This window comes from Centroberyx affinis, unplaced genomic scaffold (genome assembly GCF_046629955.1).
Source record: "Centroberyx affinis isolate AG114_WGS23_722 - 3 ecotype Tasmania unplaced genomic scaffold, CSIRO-AGI_Caff_v1 ptg004049l_1, whole genome shotgun sequence".
NCBI lineage: Eukaryota > Metazoa > Chordata > Actinopteri > Beryciformes > Berycidae > Centroberyx > Centroberyx affinis.
In genome coordinates this window covers 130,917-144,816 of record NW_027281845.1, presented here as the reverse complement: position 1 = coordinate 144,816, position 13,900 = coordinate 130,917, and the positions used below count along the sequence as shown (strand labels likewise).

At 41.5% G+C, this 13,900-nt stretch overlaps 1 protein-coding gene across 2 annotated transcripts; it reads right to left on the bottom strand.

Annotated features, from left to right (window-relative positions):
• Nucleotides 1-3,414: 3,414 nt before the first annotated feature.
• Nucleotides 3,415-13,539, bottom strand: LOC139663590 (T-complex protein 11-like protein 2). Of its 2 annotated transcripts, XM_071542309.1 has the most exons (10): nucleotides 13,413-13,539; nucleotides 12,954-13,047; nucleotides 12,619-12,751; nucleotides 12,363-12,483; nucleotides 11,104-11,324; nucleotides 9,168-9,304; nucleotides 8,037-8,218; nucleotides 6,970-7,151; nucleotides 6,228-6,400; nucleotides 3,415-5,485 (listed from the first exon to the last, which is right to left on the bottom strand). In XM_071542309.1, the coding sequence occupies exons 2-10, from the start codon at nucleotides 13,033-13,035 to the stop codon at nucleotides 5,253-5,255; spliced, it is 1,464 nt and encodes a 487-aa protein (XP_071398410.1). In that variant the 5' UTR covers nucleotides 13,036-13,047; nucleotides 13,413-13,539; the 3' UTR covers nucleotides 3,415-5,252. The 2 variants fall into 2 exon arrangements, with proteins under 2 accessions (XP_071398410.1, XP_071398411.1); XM_071542310.1 differs by lacking the exon at nucleotides 13,413-13,539 and having other exon boundaries at nucleotides 12,619-12,747; nucleotides 12,954-12,967.
• Nucleotides 13,540-13,900: the final 361 nt, after the last annotated feature.

Below are 13,900 nucleotides of genomic sequence, written 5' to 3'. Positions count from 1 at the left end.
GGCCGGATCCCCACTTGGCCCCCTCTCTGCCTCCCCCCCCCCTCCTCGTAGCCTCCTCCCCTCTGCATCCGGTTCTCGGTCTCCGACTCCCCCTCCCTCATTCTCTCTCTCTCACACACACGCACACACATGAGCCCCGTGCCTTCTCACTGTGATGGTATAGCATCCCTCAGGGCTGCCTACTCCTGCACCCTCCTCTGCCCTGCCCAGTGACCTACACCAACCTCTTACCCACCATGAAAACACTCCTGCGGCTCTCCTGTGCCTCCCCGACACCCTTGGCAGCCTCCCTCCCCTGTTGCTGCTGCAGCCAATGGCGGAGCCCCGGAATGGACGATCCCGGACCGAACTCACTTTACAGTGGCTCTGCTCTCTCAACCAAACTGCCTCCTCCTCCTCATCCTCCTCCTACTGACAGCTTGCATCTGCCTCCAACCCCCCGATAGGTCCCAGAGGTTGCATCTTTATTATTCTACTTCTTTCAGGCCATTTTTTTAATTGATTCCCCACTGGCAAAACAAGCATGTTTATTTTTATTTTGTCTGTAGACATCCACATTGGCTTGACCTAACATCAACTTAACAATGTTTGAGCAACGGTTAGGTTGACAGTAAACTACAAAGTTTGTTACAAGCCTTCATGTAATACCAAAGGGGCCATTTTGTTAAGAATCTGTCAACAGGCCCCTTTGATATCACACAGATTGAAGCAACGAGTTTTGCCAAGATTTAAATCCCAAATCTGTCCACTCAACAAAAGCATAGTTAGTTTGTAGTTCCTTTCCAAAGACTTGAACAATTTTTTCCCCATCTTTTTTTTTTAAATATCCTGAGTCATTTGATATTTTGGTTGTTTTGCCCTCAAGACAGTTAATTTTTTTTTCTTTCTCCATCTGTAGCTTGTCCTGTCTTACCAGGCATCTACCACTGTGAGGCACTATGAGGAGGCTGCTTTGCTAGCATGGGATGCAAGACGGACAATTAATCAATGAAAGACAAAACAGCAACATGCAGCAAAGAAACTTTTTTTTTTCTACGCATTTGTACAATAATCATAACACGATGGATCATTCATGAATCTATCACTGATGTCTGAATTCAAACGGACCAAGAACTGAACCCGTGTAGCCCTGTACGCACGCGGGAGGACAACTTTCCTACACTTTACCAAGGACAGCAGCCTTACTTGTCCGGCAATCGTTTCGGCTATCTATAATCAACTGAGCTCCCCACCTCCCCCTCCACCACAGTTACCACCCACCGACTGCACGCCTCCCTCCTGCTTTTAAAAGACTGACACTTCTGAATTCCTGGTGTATTAAATTGACTGTGTTAATAGAGAAACTTAGGCTTGGATGAAGTAGAGGTGTTCTTATGATGGTACAGTTTGGTCCAGATGAGGATGATAGTCTCTGCTCTGGCCTTGTACTGCCCCTGTGCCTCTCAGCAGACACGGTAGCACTGAGAGACTGCAAACCACAGCATCGTCTGTCAATTGCAAAACACTGTGTTAAATCGTGGCACTATCCCTTTTAATAACTTTTTTTTTCTTATGGTGCAAATAGGACATGGTAACTTAATTCAATTTGTGATGCTTTTTGATAGACAGGGGCTTACTGAAGTACTTTAGGAGAGAGCGATTAAGAGGGGATCATGAAGGATCCCAACACTGATACAACCAGAGGCAAAAAAAAAGAGAAACCATGCCACCAAAAAACAAGATTATTGAGTGTACTGATATTGGTTCCACATTACACTATTTTGGTAATCTACACAAAATATCCCCAACATGATTTCATTTGATTCTAGTATATTAATGAGCCAAAGCACAAAGTGCTGCACATTTCCTAACATAGCATCTTATTATCATGATTACATGGGTAGTTATCCATGCCGTTTCACATCAATTTAGCATTAGGTACAGTACATGCAAAGTATGTCACTTGAAAATAAACGGCAGTGAAAAGAATTAATTCCGCTACATTTGAAGAGCCAAATCTAAATGTTGCTTGGTTTCGTATCGATGCGAATGGATTTGCTATGCTGAGAGCCTGACACCATTTTTTATTTCTCCTGCACTGTGACTCAATGCTTGTCTGGAGTCTACACATATCTGTGGGTTCTCCCCTGTCTGCACTACCTATTGTGCGTGCCGTATGCCTTGTTTCTGTCTGTCCTCATGGGGGTTTGGACTGTTACATCACTGGCCACTGTCCTTGTTTCTGTGTGCTGCAGGAGAAGTGAGGTATTGAGCTCCTCTCCAGAAGACAGTGTGTAATACAGTGCTGTCTGGAGACTGACTGTTAAGATGTGCTGGTCTGTGTGCGGTTCTGACTGTTAACTGTTAGCTTCCACTGATGATGCATGTGGCAGTGTTTTGTGTTTTGTACCCTTGATGCACTTGGCCTGAACAGTCTTTGTATGTACTGTAGCAGCGTCTTGTTTCATTTCACCCATTTTGCTTTTTATGTTCCCTCTCTCCGTTATGCCATTACAGCAACTCATCTCATCCATCCATGCTTTCACTGTCGTCATTTCTCAAACATTTTGTAATGTATGTTCCATTTTGTGTATGTCACCAAGACACTTTCAACCTGCTCTAGTATGGATGCATAATATAAAAGCATTACATTTTAATGAGCAGCAGCTATTTAAAGCAAACATAAGTTTTGGTGGCATGATATGGCTGTGCATGTACCGGTCTTTTAACATCGGTGTTTTCCTTGTGTAGCTCACCCCAGCGTTCAAGTTTCCGGATACCAAGCTGTGAGTTGAAGGGGAGCAGCCAATGTGAGTGTGTTTGCGTGTGTAAAGTTTAGAGGGCAGAGGAGTGGAAAGAGATAGAGAGAGAAAATGAGAGGTAAGCCTTGTGAAATGTGCAGGGCCAATCGGAGCTAGTTAGCCAATTAGATCTCACTCTGTATCCCCCCTGCTCCTCCACTGCCCCTGATATGAACCCCAACACACAGAGGAAAGGTAACCTGTTGTCCCACATGACTGGCTGCACAGGACCCGTCTCTCACTCCTGTCTTGAGAAAGGTCAGTCAGAAAGGCCGAGTCTATTTCCTGGCCTCCCTGTGACTTTCTGATCTTGTCAATGTAGGTACTGTAATGTATAGAGCACTATAGAGCATTAATGATATAGACCATTAATGAGCATTTCTATTGATTCAGGTCTATTGAAGATAGTTACTGTGAGAATTATTAAGGGTAAACAGAAATGTAATAAAATGTAGAGAAAAAAAAAACTGTACCAGCATACAATGCTTTGCCCATGTTTTTGGACAGAGTATGGTTTGTCAATGATAATGTGATACTGTTTCAAATTTCAAAGCAATATATAAATGAAATTAAATAATACAATGACAAAAGAATCCCTCTGAAGTTTCTTGTAACAATGATTTTTTTTTATGGTTGGGTAGCATCAGATAGAGAAACATTACACCAACTGATCAAGACTTAAAAGTATTATTTTTTGTATATATACAGTATTTTTTTTGGGTTCCTCTTCAAAAGTGCACACTATCTTTGGTAAGTGCTTTAAGTCATACATGCTCATCTTTAAGTGACTGTTACATACACATCTGTCAGCATAAAGATGGAGAAAATAGAATATAAAATCTAACCAGCTACATATTCTAATATAAGTATTATTTACAAACAACTATTTGCATAGTTTCTTTGGTACTTTGCATTTTTCCCCGAGTGCGATTATCCTGAGAGTGACTGAATTGAATGCAGTGAGTGACAATTAACAAAAAAGTATTCCAGGAAACTTTTACATGGTGTGTCGTAATCTCGATCCTGCTGCACACTGAAGCAGGGGGGAATATAGACATCAGTGGAAACAGATACTGTATGTTTCAGTACTCGGCCATCATCAAAAAACAATGCATTTCAGAAGCAAAATCAATCTCAAGTGCTAGTATTCCCTCCTGCTAAAGGTGACTCACACAGGATTTTGTCATTAATATGCCAAGTGTACAAAATATTAGGAACTACTGTTGAAATGGACCAGGTGAATCTAGGTGAAAGTTACACACTACCAGTCAACAGTTTGGACACACCTGATTGAATGTGGTATGTTTTTCATTATCTTAAAGCCATTTTGATCTAAAGGCTTAAGATTAAATGCTTGAATATATATACAAAATAAAATATATAATATAAAATATAAATAGTGATGTCTATGCCTATGTATGAATTTCTTTCCAAAGCCTTTGCCACCCTTTGCAAAGGGTGGCAAAGGCAAATAATCTAAAATATAAGATAGTTTTGATTAACATTTGTTTAACACTTTTTTGGTCACTGCATAATTCAATTTGTGTTATTTCATAGTAATGATGTCTTTACTATTATTCTAAGATGTGAAAAATAGTAAAAATAAAGGAAAATGTATGTCCAAACTTTTGATTGGTAGTGTTATTCTCTGGCTTTGACAAAAATGGATTGTACTAAAGAAAGCTCAACCCAATATGAGGGAGCTGTTCCTAATGTTTTGTGCACTCAAATCTTTGCTTAAGGTGCATTGTAATGATTACAAAAAAAGTCTGTATCTGCCTCATGCTTTCATTTGGACTGAATATGGCTATTGTGGCTGAATAATTAACAAAATCTCAGAATTGCTTCTGTAGACTGCTAATGACTCTTCAAAAGCAACAGGGGGGGGGAAATTCAGTCTGCCAATAGAAAGCTGCTCACAAGGGCCACAAAATGTAATTTCATTTCACTGTGATGTATTTTGTGAAAATCCTCAGCTACCATCTTTAAAAAAAAAATGAATTTTGCTAATTAAAGCCTTCAGATGAAGAGCTGTACAAGTCAGTTTTAACTTTTCAGATGAGCGATTCCAAATTGCATTATCTACAGGCTGCAAGTTGCAGTGTCGCAGACATTCATATTTAAAGACGACAGAAGTTCTGTACTTTTAGGTCTTGTGTAACATTCACACATTGGATTACATCTCAATGTGCACTGGCTTATGGTTCTTCATTTAAAGGCTTCAATTAGTTAAAAAAAAATCTCTCTAAATATATATAAGAATGTAACACACCACAAAGCCAGTACGAGTGCCTAATGTTGGGCCCTAACCTGCTTTTTAGCTGCATCGTTTGAGCAGTTTGTTTTACATATTAGGCGTGACTACTTTCCCTTTAATACTCTTGATTATTATATTTACACACTACAGTTACAAGTCCAATGCTAAATGCCAGCTTATGAAGGTGTGCAGCAGTCCTGTTGGCTGGGCTTGGCCTAGCGCGAGTCCTCCCCAGTCTCCGGCTCTCCTGGTGGGAACAGCAGCTTCCTGAGGACAGGAGCGTAGAAGGGACCAAACACTGAGCGGTTGAAGTGGACGATTCGCCCAAAGGCCGTCCCCAGCTCGGCTAGCTCAGCACTCAGCAGCCTCAGGGAAGCGGGCAGTTCTGGACTCCTTTTAGTGGGGCCAGCCTCCAGCATGGCCTGGAGGAAGCCCTGTACTCTGTCTCCTAGGTGTTTGATAGAGAGAGAGAGAGAGAGAGAGAGAGAGAGATAGAGAGAGAGAGAGAGAGAGAGAGAGAAAGAGAGAGAGAGAGAGTCAAAGGAAGTAGGCAGCTCTCTGCAGCAGTGCTGCCTGCAGCCCGCATCCGATTATAACAACATCCATGTGGACAGAGAGAACCCCATGTACAGTAATAAATCACATTATAATACATTTTAAACCACTATATATATCATTTGAGCATATCACTGCTGTCAGGTGAAAATCTTGTATCTCCATAGTGTCAACTTTTCAGAAACTAAGAAATACAGCCTTGTTTTTAGCTTGATGACAATGCATTTCTGACTTTATCCAGTGGGCTTTGATAGGATTTCATAAAGCCAAGAGGTCGGAGAATTTTCTCAACCCATAGAGGAAAATGTAATCCTTCAACTGAAGTGAAGACATGAAAATTTTATGAGGTTATGAGGAGTTATGAGGTTTTTACATGAAAACCGCAATATTCTATGTTGGGGAAGATCTGGCTTCATATTTGGGATACACATGTGGAAAATATATATCCACACACTGGATTCAATACTTCAGTGTTACATTCCAGCCAACAAGGTTCGGCATTAAAATATTGGAAACGTGAATCCAATGTATGGGTGTATTTTCCTATCGGTGCTCCAAGTCAGTCTTTATCCAGCACATGACCTAAACGTAGCTGTGTACACTGCTACTCTCCTCCTCATCAGCAGTCAGCTGACCTATGAGTGTGCAGATGGGGTTGTCGTGCTTCCACAGGTCCGATATCTGTCCCTTCAGCAGATCCTGGCTGTCCTGGGGCAGCGAAGGCCCTCCCTGGGTCGCCAGTGCCTCCTTCACCTGCACCACTACCTGCTCCCCAAGCCCCAGCAGCGCCCCCTTCAGGTCAGCTTCCCTGTAGCGTCAGAAAGCGCCATTAGACAAAGTACAGGTTCTCTGAGTCTACAAATGCTACTTATTCCTATTGAAGGCTTAGCTGATGAAGACTGTGATATACCATTTGGACAAAAGAGTCTAAATTACATAATGTAATGTACAGGCAGGCTTTCTTATATGTACTGTATATTATAACCTACTTCATCACTTGCTTGTAAATCTATTTATAAAGGCCCTGGGACTCGAGGAACTCTATAAATTAGGCTCTATAATAATAACCTATTTCTCTCACAAGGCATTTAGATTAAATAAAATACATCTTAATAAAAGGGATTAAGCGAGGAATAGCCTGCGCTACATTTTATTGCAGCATAGATCACAGAGCGTGTGTAGGTCTTGAGTATCACAAGCTGTTGTTCCACATTTATCTACTAATCATGACACGGCTTCTCTTGAACGGAAAGAATGAGGTTAGCCGGATCCGTTCTGACAAGCTAGCCGCCTCCTGTCACCTCCATCGGTTTCCCTCTCGTACATTACCTGTTCCCAGTGACAGCCAGTACATACATCACCGCATTCTCCTCTTACCTGGTGTGACTGCCCTCCAGCAGGGCAGTGACGGACTGCTTGAGTTTACCTACAAACCCCTGCAGGGAGAAAACGGCGCCCCCGCACTGAGTGCTGGTCAGCAGCAGCACCGACGCCTCCAGGACCAGAACCCTGAGCCTCTGGCCCAGCAAGTCCAAGCGGGCTCGGTCCATCAGCACAGTCTGTGTGTGGGCGACAGAAAACACCCCCAGTCACCATTTAGTCAGTGTTTACACATCACATGGTGACTCACAGGAAGCTCTTTGGCTCGTCATTAACAGGTTAAGTTTGAGTCATTACAGTGTTTCTACAGAAAACTAACAGCCATGTCTAGATTATAACCCTCTGGTTTTGGACACGATAACACTGCGCTGCATATTCTACAGCAGTGGTTCTCGAACGTTTTGGCTCTTGACCTCTTAAAAAGAAGCGATGCCTGCTCCTGACTCCCATTACAGGCTGCATATGCAGAGTGATGAACAGTTCTGGTGAACTGTATCAGGTTGTTTCATTTGATGATCAGAGGAGGTCTAGAGGCTGGAAACTAGTCAGTATTTCACAAAAAAAAAGCAAAAATTTGAGGAAATCATCTCGCGACCCCCTGGAGGGTCCCAACCCCCAGTTTGAGAACCACTGGTCTACAACACTAACTGAGCTCTGTGTGTTGTCATGTGTCATGCTATTACAGCAGGGTGATGCAGTGAGTAGGGAGACAGAGAATTTTGCCATGAACAATAAAAATATCACATACACTACCGCTATACTATGAAATAACACACATGGAATTATGCAGTGACCAAAAAAGTGTTAAACAAATCAAAACTATCTTATATTTTAGATTCTTTACAGTAGCCGCCCTTTGCCTTGATGGAAAGGCAAAGGCTTTGGAAAGAAATTCATACATAGGCATCAACTTCACTATTTATATTTGTCTAAAAAACTAAATTCAAGCATTTAAGCATAAGCCTTTAGATCAAACTGGCTTTACAGGTGTCCAAACTTTTGACTAGTAGTGCAGATGAAAAGGCTAGGGTGATAGAAATTTTCAGGCCCCCCAACCAACCAACCTCAGGATATGTCTGGTCTTGCGGGTCCCAGTGGAGCAGACTCATGTAGGCCCGGTGGAGGACGGCGGCGGGGCTGACTGGACCGCGGCTGTCAGGACCGGGAGACTCAGACAGGAGTCTGACAGCTGACAACTCTCCTAACACTGCTGCCTGAAGCCAAGCCGTTGTATTGTCCAGAGAAGCTGCAGAGTAATGGGAAATACATAACATGTTGTACAATAACAAAAGATTAAGATCTACTGCAGTGTCACTGAATTATCCAAGAGGATTCATGAGGTGTTTGGAGTGATACGAACGAACAAAGATGAGCATTTTATTCATGGCTTGTTCAACAAAGAAGCACTGGTGAAAAAACAGTGCCATCCGCTGTCTCCTGGGATCTCTCAAGTGTCTGTTTAGGGAGTTGTGGGAGCTGAAACCAGTGAGCTGCTTTTGCAACATGTGTTGGCCTCACTCCAACAGAATCAGCAAAGAGTTTATATGCCGACATGAGAAATCTACCTTTTGAAACAACTGACACCTACTGTAAACACCTACAAAAATTAAATGATTGCTACGAATGAATGCTATTTCAGTTATTAAAGATGTTAAGACATTTGAGGTCATCTTTGTTTTAGAAGAAGAACAAGATTTTTGGTAACACTTTATTTGGATAATCCAATGTTGATACTCAACTGACTATCAGGTGACAAAAGTATCTTTTGCCTACTTGCTCTACAGACTATGTAACCCTAACCCTGACCTAACCAAGCCTGAACCCCATTATTTTCTTGGCATTTTTGCCTTTATTTGAAACTTCAAAGCAGAGTGAGACAGGAAAGATTGGGACAGAGAGAGAGAGAGAGAGAGAGAGAGAGAGAGAGAGATGACATGCAACAAAGGTCCTGGGCCGGATACAAACCAACCAACCCATTTTTAAACCACAACCCTAACCTGATCCTATTTCTAACCCTAACCCAGACACTGAATATCTATATACTACTTTTCACACCACTGTGAGAATCACCTGAAACTCAGTAGACTTATTAGTGACACGTTATAGTCACTTGATAGTAAGTTGAGTATCAGCATCGCACCATTCAAATAAAGTGTGACCAGATTTTTTGAATAAACCCCTTGATCTCTCCTCACCTGGCTCCTTGTCCAGAATCTGCTGGAACTTGGCCCTCTCATACTGAACGGCCTGCTGCAGCAGATGAGGCCTGAGGCTCTGGACGGTGAAGTTGACCATATCAGTCTTCATCAGCCCCAAGACACGGAAGATCTCCCTGAGGGAAGGGCAGGGGAATCGGTGGGGGAGTTTAGGTCAAGCAGCTATAAAGAATCTAACATGGATGCTTTACAAGAAAACTACAAGTGTAGGTATGGATGAGCAACAGAAAATATTTGAAGGTAAGTGGACATGTGGTTTAAAATTGTAGTTAATTATCCCTTCCTACCGAAAAATGCTGTCATTTTCTAAGCAACATTTGGGTTATAGCGATCATAGCAGTAGGAAGATGTTTGTAGTTGTGGTGCAGAGGTGGTGAGGTTTTATTTTTAATAGATTCTGTCTGATGTATAACATTTACTTGGAGCCTCATACCTTCCATCAAAGTAACACACTAACTAAAAACGGAATACTAACTAGAAATCGACAGATATCTTTAACCTGCATTAAAATTTGAAAAAACGTAAAAAATAGATAACAGTAAAGCTGCACTAGGCGACTTTGCGCGTTGGCAGCTTCAAATGACAGTGAGAAGTAACATGATACCAGGCGATCATGTAAAGTGACATCAGTAAACTGCACACAGCACGCTCATGTTTACCAACCCGGCCGCTCTGTGATGCTTTATACCAAAGGAAACCAGAGGGATGAGAGAGTCAGAAGATCTAACATTGATGAGTCCAGCTTTCTCTCCATGGAGCGCTCACTTGCTGCCATTTAGGAATCCCTCTTAAATTAATAATCCGCAACTTTCTCATATAAATAAAATGTCTGTTTTGCTACTCTCTATTGCCATACAATAGTGATTAAACCTATAACCGGTTCATGAAAGCTTTCTCCTGAGAAAAATCCTCTTCTGCACAGGAGGAGATGCTTTTTTTATGTTTACAGAAGCAACAGCAGCGGTTTGTTTGGAATAAATATCAGAAGGTAGAAGACGGAGCTGCAGTCCACACTGAGTGTCTTTATTATTAAACTATGTTGGGTCAGTGCCGACACTGAGTCCAAAAGACCAAAACAAGAACCCCTTATCACCTAAGGTGTTGCAAAAATCAAGAAAAACAAGAATCTTAGCACTTTGTGTTTCGATCTGTCACTTCCTGAAGTGTGCATACTGACACCAGAATTTCATTTGGCCAAATAGGACGAATCTACGGGGGCTAAATTAGAGGGGATGGGACGCTCTTCTCTACTGCAGCCTGATGAGACGGGTGTATTTTTACATTAAAAAAATCTTGCCTAGTGCAGCTTTAAAGTGATGTTGAACTTTGGTTGTACCTTGGGTTGTGTAGCTTCCTGGCCATGATATAACCCCAAAATGTGTGATTCTCTGTTATCTGTTGCTCTGTTTCTTTCTCTCTCCATTCACTGCCATTGTATGGTAAAAACAGGACTCAAAATCACACTTCTAGCACATAAACAAATGCAAACAAAGCAGATTCTGACAATATATAAAACAAAAACGAGTCATGCTGCTGAATTGTTTTTAAGTGAATCACTTTCTTTATGTTTATTAAACCTTTCAGTTTCAACCGACCGGATTTTGGTGTTACACTGCATGACTAGTTTTTCTATATATTGTCAGAATCTGCTTTGATTGTGTTTGTTTGTGCTAGAAGTGTGATTTTTAGACCTGTTTCATCATATAATGACAGCAAATGGAAAGGAAAAAAACACAATTATCCAATCTTCTCTAGTGGAGCAACAGATAACAGAGAATCGCCAATTTTGGGGTTATTGGGTTATCCAATCTTCCTCTCCAACCAAAACCTACAGTCATTTTCCAAGCAGTAGTCTGGTTCCAGCTCATTATCAAACTGACAAGACCAAGTCCTCAGGCCTCAAACGGCCCCTCACCTGAGGAGCTCCACAGGGTCAGCGAGGTCCCTCAGGGCCCTGATCTCTGGGTCGCGTACAGGAGCACACAGGGAGCCCATGGTGTCGATGACGTATCCTGCCAGTCTGTGGAGGTCCAGCGCTCCGTGATCAGCCTCCTGCTGGATCAGCTCCGCGTCCAGAACCTCATCCAGCTGAGATCTCAGTCGCACGTGGCCAGGCAGCAGCAGGGACTGCAGCATCTAATGGAGATGAGTTATTGTTGTTTATATACAGAAGGTTCATGTTCAGAAAATTGGTCTGATCTGTGTTGAAAGCAAGTATCTTGAAAGCAGGTATCTCGTTAATAACCCTGATGTTACACCCAGTGCCACCTACCATTCCTTTCCTCTAACACCTAAACCAGGACTCTATGTAGAGGCTCAAACTAAATAATACAAGGGATGTTTACATCAGCTCTTGCTTACTGGTAAAATAAGTTTTTGGTTCAGTTTCAAAGGTGACACTATGTTTGGCAAGTCATACATCCTCATATTTAAGTCAATCTCAAGCACACCTAAAGTAAAATTAAACAAAACAGAACATGGTCATGAAATCTAGCCGTTACATAGTCTAATGTAAGTATATTTACATTTGGAGTATTTGCATATTTTCTTTGGTACTTTGCCACTTTTGGGCGGGCCTATTAAACCATGCCATCTTATGTAGTGATAAAATATATACAATCAGTTTCCTAATATTGCACAATTTGCACAAATCATGTATCACAAGGCTTCTTTAGTCGCTGCTCCTTCATCTGCATCTACCATTCATGATTAAATTGGATTCAATAGAAGAAATCAATTACAGCTTTCACCTGGATTAATTTGGTGAGCATAGTTCATGGGAGAGAGCAGTGGGTTACACTCACCATGCAATATTTACATTTAATTATTTCACTTTCCTTAATTTGAAGATTTTATTTATAGATATAGATATTTATAGATTTTAGTACAACCACGTATTGAAGTTTATTTGAAGACTTGGGATAGCAAATAGATATTATAATGAAGTCTGACATCACAACTTTACCACTGACAAGGTTGGGGACCTTGGTGTGTGTGTGTGTGTGTGTTTTTTGATGTGGTGTTTTTCTTTAAAGTCTCATTTGACTCAGTGGACTCTAGGATATACTCAAGTATATTGTACACATCCGCAGTTTGATATATGAGAATGGGGTCAAAGGTCACAGCAGCCTCCCCAGCTACCACTAGCACTGATGTGATGGCAGAAACACTTACAGTCTTGACCTCCTGGAGCAGAATGACAGCATGGCAGTAGTTTGGAGGATTGCTGTTCAGCTGCTCCTGCAGAATATCCCAAAACGCTCTGTGTACGATCTCTGTCACTCTCCCCTCCAGGCTACAGATGGGAAAATGGTTGAAAAACAATTCAAAAGAGACACATCCCCTAATTGATTTACACTGAACCAAAATAAGAAGAATAACCGCGGTGGGTTTAGTTGTGGTAGGTGTTTTGCGGTTTATCTCGTCTTGCCTGTCTGTGGGCGGGCTTTTGGGTCTGAAGCAGAAGTCTCTGTTCACCACTATCTCATGCGCCAGGCTCAGGTTGGAAACACAATTTTCCAGCTCCATCAGATTGGATAATGAGGCTGTATTAGGTGGGCTGCCTGAGACAGGACACACACACACACACACACACACACACACACACACACACACACACACACACACACACACACACAGGCAGAGAGAAAGAGGTGGGGGTTGAGATCTAATTGAAACTGCCAGTGTCAGCATTAATTCAATTATTAATGGTCCCCTGGTCTCCACACATGCCTGATAACAATAGGTATGATAGAGCTTTATTACCTGTCGGAGAGTCCAACTTTTCAAGACATGGCACGTCACTGGGCGCGTCATCAGCAGCCTCCTCTCTGCTGTTATTTGGCATCGCAGCAAGAGACTGGATAGGCAGGGACCGTTTTAAATAACTCTGTACTAACTAGCTCAATAAGTAAATAATAGAATGGGTAAACTATATAATCTGGTGATTTCTTATTATAGGCTAACACATATGTACAATAACATTGCTACTATTAATAATATACTTTATTTGTACAGAACCTTTTTTAAAAGTAGTTTACAAAGTGCTTTAATGATCGAATAAAAGCAAACATCATACTTATAAAATGAATTAAAACAAGTATAAACGAGAAGGTACTATAAGATTAAAAAACAAACAAACAAAAAAACCAATATAAAAACAATATAACAATATAATACTAAATACATTTACCTTAATGACAATATTTTAAATGGCTCACTTACCAAATGCTGGTCTTTACGAGAATTGTTAGACTTCCCAAGATGAAACTAATCCTTGTACAAACACTGCAAAACTGTACTTTGTAATACTACTTTGTCATGTAAAATGCACTCACTGTTTAAAAGCTACGTGGAACACCTGGAAAAAACATCAACATTCAAGTTTAAAACCGGGTCAAACCATTTTCTCCGCGACGGGGGGGGTGTCTTTAAAATTATAGACGTTGTTTACAATATAACACTTGATCGAAACCGGTATTTCTGAATGTGACGCGATACAAATGAGACACTAAATGAGATTGTCTCTATTTCATGCATTTGAATGCACATTAGTGAAAAAAAGCTGGTGGCTGAATATGGTTCGGTCCATGCTCAAATCAAAACAGTGGGCGTGCCGTTACTGTATGCTTCTGCTTCCCCTTTGCTCATGTCCGCCCCCTGGCCATATTTCACCACTCCAAACACTGCGGCATGTTATTGTTTTTTTTAAA

Coding starts and splice junctions, on each gene's coding strand:
- LOC139663590 (XM_071542309.1), bottom strand. CDS start 13,035: ATGCCAAATAACAGCAGAGAGGAGGCTGCTGATGACGCGCCCAGTGAC. Junction 9,305..11,103: donor GACCCTGTGGAGCTCCTCAG/GTGAGGGGCCGT, acceptor CCCTTCCCTCAG/GGAGATCTTCCGTGTCTTGG. Junction 6,401..6,969: donor CTGGAGGGCAGTCACACCAG/GTAAGAGGAGAA, acceptor CTGACGCTACAG/GGAAGCTGACCTGAAGGGGG.